This window comes from Protopterus annectens, chromosome 5.part0, assembly GCF_019279795.1.
Source record: "Protopterus annectens isolate FY-2018-M chromosome 5.part0, PAN1.0, whole genome shotgun sequence".
Classification (NCBI taxonomy): Eukaryota; Metazoa; Chordata; order Ceratodontiformes; family Protopteridae; genus Protopterus; species Protopterus annectens.
The window spans coordinates 759,381,297-759,391,296 of record NC_056735.1 but is presented as its reverse complement, the minus strand read 5'-3'; the positions used below and the strand labels follow the sequence as shown (position 1 = coordinate 759,391,296).

Here is a 10,000-nt window from a genome sequence, read left to right as displayed (position 1 = left end):
CCTCTTTGTTCATGACTTCAATGTTTAGATGGTTTGAGTTTTTATATATATATATATATACATACATACACATACAAGTACACACTTTTATATTGGCATATATATGTGTGTGTGTGTGTGTATATGTATTTACATATTTATATATATTTTTATATAGATATGTATATATCTATGTATATGAATACATACATTATGTATAAACACCCACAAATTTATATGTATACACACATTTGTGCAGTTTTATCTGCCTTTATATTGCCAGGATTGTAGGTGTAGCATCTGTAGGCAGAGACTGGCCATTGAGGCTATTCAGTTATGTTAACTTTATTTAAACAACTTTTCTGACATTTTCCCTCAATGTTAAGGATTCTGAAGAGGAGTGGGTTGAAACAGAGGTCAAACCTGAATCATCAAGCACAGAAAAACCCTGGCAGGTTAAGACTGGACAGTCTGATTCAGCTGAGCACAGTAGCTCTCAGCAGGTGAGTGAGAGTTCTGATGTATTTTATTTTTAGGAAGTAAGACATGCAGTTCATTGTGAAGGTGTGAAAATCATTAATTTAAATAAGGGGCTACTAATTATTTTATTTTCAAATCATATTATTTTGTACATCTTTTCTATTGAGAGTTTGTGTTCTTTTGATTGTTTTTAGTTCTTTTAAGGTGCTTCAGAGATATCCATCCTGTTTTCTTTCTCCCTTTTTAGTATATATGTTCTCCTTTAGCCCAATGTATTTGTCTTACACTGAAGGTATTTTTCTTTTCTTTTGAGAGCTTCCATTCTTATTCTGTTTTTCAGAAAGGGGACTTTAGAACTTATGCAGTATTACTTATGCAATCTGAACAAAAGAACATGTATTCTGTTCTCTTCATGTGACATGTGCCTCTACACACCTTTCTAAGTCCTGCTTAGATTTTCTATTATAGTTACTTTTTTTTAGTTAATTTCAGTTTGATGAGGTTGCCTTAATTCCTCTCATTTAGTGTCATTTTGAAACTTTGTTGTCCTGATACATTATTTTTTTTACCCTGCACCTGCCCCTGCACTAGTCTTGCCAAGTTCTTTTTATTCCTGTTCACCCCACCTTAGTTGAAGAATGTTTACCAGTATGTGATGCAAAAAAAAAGTCCTTTTGTAATGACATTAGGCAAAGGCTTGATCAATATTTAATGCTCAGGGCCATTTAGTGAATTGTATAGGGAAACACATATGTAAAACAGTATGCAAAGACATATATTGTTCGGCACGTAGAGCAGTGTTCAAGAGAAGAAACATACTCTACACTAAGTCATGCTAACTGTCTTAAACTTTGGTGTGAGAAGCTATTATTAGTATTTTGTTCATTAAAATTGTAAATTATTTATAAGTTTTTAATATTTAATGAGCATATCCATAGAGGTGCATTATAAAGACTACATTTAGAAAAATAAAGGTTCTTGTTTTGCCATTACATGTAATTTATTTACAAGTTAAGGGTTGAAGACTAGAGAGATACATACAGTAGTATTTCCTGTTTATAAAAATGAGAAAAGATGTATTAAAAAACTATTTGTTTAACAAGACTGGTTTGTATAAGTGGATTTTGGGAAATAGTGTGAACTTCTTGATGAAATTTTATAGGAATAAACCAGGGGAAGATGCATTTCCATACCGATTTAGGAATATAAACTATTGGTTCACTAACCACTTTAAGACTGTTCTTTTGATTAGTCTTTGGAAGACAATTTATCAGTATATGTTTGTCTGGACACAGGCTAAGCTTATGATGAAGCAGTTTATTGAACTTCAGTAGGGAGGATGTTGTAGATCAGTGCTTATCTTGGACCTAGTCAGCCACTGTAGCTAGACAGCACATACAAATAAGCTACTGAGCACGTTCAAGATCAGTGTCATTTTGTAGAGGCATTCAGAGTGAGTGCTACCTTGAATGGAGATTCACATGTGAGTGTGTTAGAAGTAATGAGTGAGTCAGTAAGCCTACGAAGTTTGAAGTATATGTTTCAGTTATAGCTCCTGATGTGTTTATGTACAATAAACAAATTGAACCCATACTGAGCCTCAGTGTCTCATTTGAATACACAAGAGACATGCAACATGGTGCCAGAATGGGATCCAGAGTTGAAGCAGCTTACAAACCATGAGGCACGAAGTTAGAAGTGGAGACATATACAGGAGTGAACTTGGAAACAGGTCAGTGGTTATTCAAAGGTACTTAAACTCGTTTAACTGATTTTTGAGTCGCTGAATGTTTGGCAAGGTATTCAAATCATTCTAAATAATTAAAATAGTGACATATTGATAAATGTTTGAAATAATCTCCATTGTGTTTAAAATGTACAAAAAGGCTAAAATGTCTGAATTTTTGGCTATGTACAACTTTTTCACATTAACTAAATATCTTAGAAGTATCTGTAGTGTCCGGAGTGTTCGCAGTATTTGCAATATTAAATAAAGCATTTTCATAGAGATTGTTGTGCATTTGGGCATAATTAAAAGTACCTGGTCTATTATTATATCTAAATGAATATGGTTATTATGGCAGTAGGATTTTGTATACTTGAACTGTTGGTGTTTTGGTAATATTGCTGAGAATTGGCAAGTGCTTGAGCAAGAATATGATGTTTTCATACAGGCTGCTTTTTTTGATAAAGACGCACATTCAAGGGGATTTATACTTCTCAGTTTAGTTGGCTTGGAAGCCATTGATAGGGAACATTCATTTGTGAATGCACCTGCCATGTATGTGGTGGTGGTGGTGGTGGTGGGGGGGGGGGTATTCCACCATGCTACAATACGGGCTGAAACGTGGGAAGACCCTGACTGCTTAAAACGTAAATTTAGAGAAATGTGTAACCCTCAAATGAATATTACAATAGTTAGGCACAAATTTTACGCAAGAAATCAAAAGCCTGGTGAAAGTATAACAACATATATTACTGGCTTAAGAAATAAAGCAAAAACATGCAGATTTGGTGATCTAAGAGATGAGTTGATAAGACTGTCTTCATTGTGGTGTTAATAATGATGCAGTGAGAAAAAGTTTACTTTGAGATAGTGAATTAACATTGAGCAAAACCATTGAGATTTGTCAAATATATGAGATGACAGAAAAGCATACAAATATGCTTACGAATGAGCAAAATGTGATTGCAGTATCTGCAGCACATTGTCATTAGAAGAAAGTTAAGATAAAAAAGAAATATAAACCGAAGGGTGTGACAACAAACCTGATTTTTAACTCTCGCAAATGGAAAAAGGGGTTATAATACCAGTGCATCTTTCAAAAGCAGATTACTTAATTATTGTAACAAAAAATGTATGAATGAGAGAAACTGAGATAAGTATAGAAAGAGGGTTACAGAAAGGGACATGATCCTAAATGGGAACAGTGTTCAGCTTTTGGGCAGCAGTGTCACAAATGTAAAAAGCAGAATCATTTCAAAAAGCTTTGTGAGTCTGAAGTGTCACAAACTAGTATCCAAAGCAAGTAAGTCGCATAGTCTGTAGCAAACTCCGAGAGCTGTGAGCAAACTTTCTATGTTGTTGGTGTCTCTGTGATCGATGTAGTAGACTATCAGTTGTCAGCAAAGAGTGAAATATTTTGCACTGTACAAATTAATGGGAAATCTGCAGAGCTTAAAGTAGAGACTGGATCTAAATGCAGTGTTATGTCAGCACAAATGTTTGCTAGAGAAAAAACTGGTAAGAAACTTGATTTCATCAGTTTGCAAAACTAGTTGGTTATGGTGGTGAAGAGATTCAGACTGATGGTGCAGTAGTTCTTTCATGCCATTCTGCTCGAAACAGCTACGACTTGCAGTTTTGCTTAGTCAAAAGACACGTGCAGTCATTGTTAGGCCTCAGACAGTATGAGAATGGGACTGATTTCATTTAATAAAGAGGTTCACCATATAGGTCTGAACAACAATGATAGCTTTATACAGAGTATTTTTAGTGACTGTGCTAATATTTTCAAAGACTGGCTTGGCAAACTCCCAGTGACATATTCCACGAAGTTAAACCATGTAGTATGTCCAGTTGTCAGACAAGCAAGTAAGATTCCAGTAGCGATGCAGAGTAAAGTAAACGCAGAACTAGACAAAATGGTGCATTTAGGTGGCCTTGCTCCAGTAGAAGAACCAACTGAATGGGTATCCTCCATGGTCGTAGCTCATAAGTAAAGCTCAGATGATGTTATATTTTGTATTGATCCAATAGACTTGAACAAAGCACTTAAGCATCCTCTTCATCTGATGCATGCAGTAGAAGAGGTTGCTGCTGTCATGCCAAATTCCACTGTTTTCTCAGTCTTGGATGCAAAAAGCTCCTTTTGGCAAATTTTGCTGGATCACAAATTTTCATTGTTAACAACTTTCAGTACACCATTTGGTATATAAAGATTTTTGAGAATGGCATTTGGAATCAGTTCTGGCAGTGAAGTCTTTTAACATGCGATGGAACAAATCTTTTCTCGTTATTCATGTGCTGTTATAGTTGATGACATTATTGTTGGAGGCAGTAATGAATGCAAACATGATAGAAATCTTAGGAGAGTTCTAGACCATACATATGAAGTAAATCTTAAACTGAATCCTCAGAAATGAAAATTCAAGCTGAAAGAAATTAGTTGTGTGGGATGTTTGCTTACCAGTTCTGGTTTACAGCCAGATCTGTCTAAGCAAGCAGCAATTCTTGAAATGCCAGTTCCAGAGAATGTCACAACTTTACAACATTTTGTAGGTATGGTCAACTATTTAGTAAAGGTCATTATAGACTTGAGTGAGCTTTCTGCCCTGCTGTGTGAGTTGACATGCAAAGATGTAAACTGGTCCTAGTTGGAACAACACCAAAGAGCATTTGACATTCTGAAGCAGAAAATTGCCCATCCGCCCACACTGAGATATTATGATGTTCACAAACCTGTAACTCTTTCTTGTGATGCTTCAAAGTACAGCTTTGGTGGAGCTTGCTGCTGTCATCCCTGGCCCCACTTCACTATTTTTTTTTACTAGGCTGCCTTCTCTGTGGAGTTTGCATATTCTGCCCATTTTCATTGGTGTTTTAATGTCACATTGCAAAGACATGCCAGCATGTTGATTGGTGATGCTGCATTATGTCCCTAGCTATTCATGTATGTATGCACTGGAGTGGACCACATCTGTTCTGGGTCTGGCTTCTTTCTTGTGATGCCTGTTGCTTTCTTACCCAGTTTGACCCTGAAGTGATGAAAACCAATATAAAAAAACGATGGAGAAATGGCTGTATGGGTATGCTGGATGACTAAATAGATGGATGGAGAAGTAGAATTGAATCCAGCCTCAAACATATAGTTCTCTGATAATTCTTCTAGTTTATTAAAATCAGATTTTAAAGCTGTAGTAAGTTTCACATTACCATCACAGTAAGACGTCCTGTTCGATTCTCAGCTAGAGCGTCTTCTGTGTGGAGACATGCGTGAATGGGCGTACCTTCGTTGAAGGTTGTGCGTTAGGGCTGGCAACTCTGCACGTAAAAATCTACTGCCAATCATTAGTGGACCGGAGTTCCGCTGTGGCGACCCCTAACCAGGAAAAGCCGAAAGACACAACAACAAAAAAGAGAAGGTAAAAAAGATAGCTCTAGCATTGTAATCAATAGTTGATGCAAGCAGTCCTGTAAAGTTACACAATGTTGTTATATTTTTCATCACATTCAGATAAGATAATTAGAAAATATTTGATCAGTATGATCAAACTAATAAATTAAGTAAGTAAAGGTACCATTTTATTTTGAAGAGATTTACTGTTAAATAATTTAGTTTTCCTGGCATCAAGAATGCTGGCACTCTACAAACCTTCATTGAATTAAGCAGGTAATCACTCATTGCATAAATGGATGGATTCATATACACACATAGCATGTCTATATGTGTGTTCATAGGTGATTACTAGGCTAATCGCCCCACTGGGACTTTTTTAAGCCTAACCATGATTCCCAAGTTGTGATTGGCAAGTTTTGGTAGCCTAGAGTTATTTTAAGGGAGGTATATGTAGGCTTGGGCATGGGTGAAAAAGCATTTACAGGCTGCCTCTGTCTAATAGAGATGTAGGTGCCAAACTAGAGGTAAATATCCAATTTCTCATCTACTGGTCCAAGTTATGCTTTAACTGAGTCAGGGAAAAATTCTGATGTTCTTCATCTCACATTGCTGCAGTCCTTACACTTGGGTAGTCCGCTGTCCTCGGTCGGCCCGAATATCAAAGTATTAGGCTGACGTCGGTCAAGGCACTTAAGACTGACATCAGGACGTCAGGGTACAAATGCGCATGACCGACGTCATATCCTCAGTCTTTTTTGCCGCATGGTCCGATGCAGAAGCAGCGTTGCAAGTCAAAGTTGGCTAAGTACCCCGTTGGGGAATATTTTAGTTTTTTCTTGCCTCAGTGGTTTACCGGATGTCAGAAAAAGTGAATAACTGTATTTCTTGTGGGAAACAGATACCGCATAGAGATTATCATACCTTGTGTATTCCTTGTTTGGGGCCTGAGCACGACGTTGTTGGGTGTCGCTTTTGTGCTAGGTTCAATAAGCGCACTATTAAGTGAAGGTTAGATTGTGCCAGGTTGGTCTTCGGGAAGCGGTGCAATTATAATATGCCGTCGGATGCTCCGACGCCCGCTTCTTCGAAGAAGCGCAAAGACAAAGCAGCTAAACCCAGGCAGGAAGAGTTGTCCGTACCGGACGCCGGTTCTTTAGAGGCGTCGGTGGAACCGGTGGTTCCGCCGGAGGCTTCTCTGGAGTCCCAGGGGGAGACCTTGATATTGCAGGATGTGGCCTCTCAGGAGGCAGGTCAGGCTGAAGGGGCTTCTCAGGTTACTGTACTCCCCTCCCTTCCTAGGGTGGTTAGGCCCTCTCCTTCTGTTTCCAAGGCTTCTGCCAGAGGCAGGCCAGGTTTAGCTTCTGTTGGTGTCACTCCTTGTTCATCAGGATCTGTGCCCAAGAAGCACATGCTTAAAATGGCAGAAGATTTAATTACTTTGATTAGAGGTTCTTTGCCCCCTCCTGATAAGAGGCCTAGGGTGGAACCAGAGTTGGGGAGTTTTGAGCAGGCTTCGGATGTTTCAGAGTCTTGACTGAAGACTTGCAGGAGTATTCTCCTTATTCTGATTCTGATGTGGATGATTCTACTCCTTCTGCTTCTCCTCCAGAGGATTTTTCTTTTTCAGAGACTCTTCATTCCATGAGGGAGCATTTTAAGTGGGAAGGTCAGGACTTCTCTGATTCCAGGAAAAGGCTTAGGGAATTTTTGCTTTTACCCCAGCATAGGCCTTTGGCTATACCACCTGTTCTGGATGTTGTGGAAGATGTGTTTGCAGAGGCTTCACTTAATCCTGATTCTTTGCCTCCTGCTCCTGTTAAACCGGACAGGTATTACAGGGTGCCTGAAGCTCATAAATATAAGAGTCCTAGGGCGGACCCAGAAACTGTTAGTCAGGGACCTAAGGGTGTCAAGGCCTCTGTGGTAAAAAATCCGGTTCCTCCAGATAAAGAGGCCAGAGCTTTGGATAGATGGGGAAAGAAAGTCTATACTTCTTCCACCTTAGCTATGAGGGCTTTGAATTGCCAGTTTCACATGTTGAAATATCAAAACTATCTTCTTTCTCAATTGAAGTCAAAGGTAGATGCTCTGGCGGAAGGTATTGAGTGTAAAGAATTACAAGATTTGGTACATGTTTCTGAACAGGTGGGTAAGCATTCTTTACAATGTGGTTTTGATGCTGTACAGGCCTCGTCTAGGGTGGCTGCCACTGGGTCAGTTCTTCGCAGGCACGCCTGGCTGAGGGATCAGAATTTATCTGACCATGTTAAGTCAAGGATTTTAGATGCTCCTTTACAGTCTGATGTGTTGTTTGGTTCACCTGTGGAGGCAGTCTTAAAGAAAATGGAAGACAAGGCTAAATCTATGCAGGCTGTTAAAGATTTTTTGCAAGTTCAGCCTCCGAGTTTAGTAGGAATTGGCCTGCTAAGGGGTGTACCGACCCTTCTTATGATTCACAGTCTAGGGGAAGATCTAGACGTGGTAGGGGCAGAGCTCAGGGCTCTTTCAGACCTAGAACAGGGAGTTCACCTGCACAGTCTTCAGGTGAGGGCAGGGGCCAGTCCTTTCGTAAACAGGCCCAATGACCTACCTTTTCAGCTGCCAGAGCCTTCTTGTCTGGCAGCACCTTTGGGAGGAAGGTTGGCACTCTTCAAAGAAAATTGGAGTTTAATTACCCAGGACAGATGGGTATTGGATATCATACACCAAGGTTACAAGTTTTATTTCCATACCTTGCCTCCTTTCAAAGGCATGCCAGACGTTCCTCCTCAGCAAAGAATAGAGGCTCACAAACAAATTTCTCTGCTGCTTCAAATAGGGGCCATACAGCCGGTCCCTCTGCCAGAAGTGGGCCTAGGATTTTATTCTCGCCTGTTCCTAGTACCAAAGAAGGGGAACACGTCGAGACCAATTTTGGATTTATCTATCCTCAACACTTATCTGGACATTCCCAAGTTCAAAATGTTGACGTTACAAAAGCTTTTACCTCTGCTGGGCAAAGATCACTGGATGGTGACTCTGGATCTCAAGGAGGCTTACCTTCATGTTCCTATCAGGCTAAGTTGCAGGAAGTATCTGCATTTTTGAGCTGGGACTTCTCATTATCAGTTCTCTGCATTGCCCTTTGGCTTGTCTACTGCGCCCAGAGTGTTCACGAAGGTTCTGGCTCCAGTGATAGCTTTCTTCAGGCTAAAAGGAATACAGATCTATCCTTATTTGGACGATTGCCTGATTCTGGCTCAAGGAAGGGACGAACTTCTTCATCATTTGCAATATGTGATAGCAGTGCTAAGATGCCTGGGGTATTCTGTGAACGAAATAAAGTCCAGTCTAGTACCCTCTCAGGACATGTGCTTTCTGGGTGTGAGACTGAATACAGCATCCCAGATGGCCTTTTTGACCCCGGACAAACAAAAGAATCTTTCCCTTTACTTCCATCAATTGTCTCATCAGTCCAGGCTGACTGCAAGGACAGTCCTTCAAGCCTTGGGGTTCATGGCATCTTGTATTCTGGTGCTTCCCAATGCCAAACTGCATATGAGGAAGCTGCAATGGTATCTCAAAAATGTATGGACACAGCACTGCCAAGATATGGACACTGTCATTCAGATAATACCTTGCATTCAAAAGGAATTTTTGTGGTGGGCTCAGGAATGTCACCTAAACAAGGGACTCTCTGTGACCCGGCCAGAGGCGAGTCAGATTCTAACGACAGATGCCTCAGACAAAGCTTGGGGAGCTCATCTAAATGGAAAGTGGATACAAGACACGTGGCCTGCCAGACTACAACATCTACATATCAACTTGAAGGAGATGTTAGCAGTCCAATTTGCATTAATAGCTTTCAAGGATTTACTTCTTCCAGGGCAGGTGTTGGTTCTAACAGACAACACAACTGTCATGTGGTACATCAACAAGCAAGGGGGACACATTCTTATCCTCTATGCAGACAAGCAATGATTTTGTGGGAGACTGCTCTCAGTTTACAGCTAAATCTTCAGGCAAGGTTTCTGCCGGGAGCACAGAACTCCTTAGCAGATGTGTTGAGCAGGCAATTATGGATCCCCACGAGTGGAAATTGGATCCTCTTGTATTTCAGAAATTGACAGTGTCATGGGGAACTCCAGACATAGATCTGTTCGCTTCTCCACTAAACTACCAGCTGCCAAAGTTTTGCACAAAAAGGTTTCATCCCACAGCTTGGAAAGTGGATGCTCTTTCTTTCAATTGGAGCAATCTTCATGTGTATGCCTTTCCACCTCTGCCTCTCCTCCCAAAGGTACTCCTAAAGGTCAGACAGGACAAGCCAAAGATGATTTTAATAGCTCCAGATTGGCCTCGACAGCACTGGTACCCATTACTGAGAAGTCTGGTACGGGAGCCTCCATGGCCTTTACCTTCGATTCCACACCTGCTTTCTC

The 10,000-nt window shown here is 40.2% G+C and overlaps 1 protein-coding gene across 2 annotated transcripts in view; it reads left to right on the top strand.

Moving 5' to 3' along the window:
- CWF19L2 (CWF19 like cell cycle control factor 2) overlaps window positions 1–10,000 on the top strand; it is a 1,774,451-nt gene that overhangs the window by 120,857 nt on the left and 1,643,594 nt on the right. For both annotated transcript variants that reach the window (XM_044072604.1, XM_044072603.1), the window contains exon 3: window positions 366–482. In XM_044072604.1, the coding sequence (XP_043928539.1) occupies window positions 366–482 (117 nt within the window). The remainder of the gene's footprint in view (window positions 1–365; window positions 483–10,000) is intronic.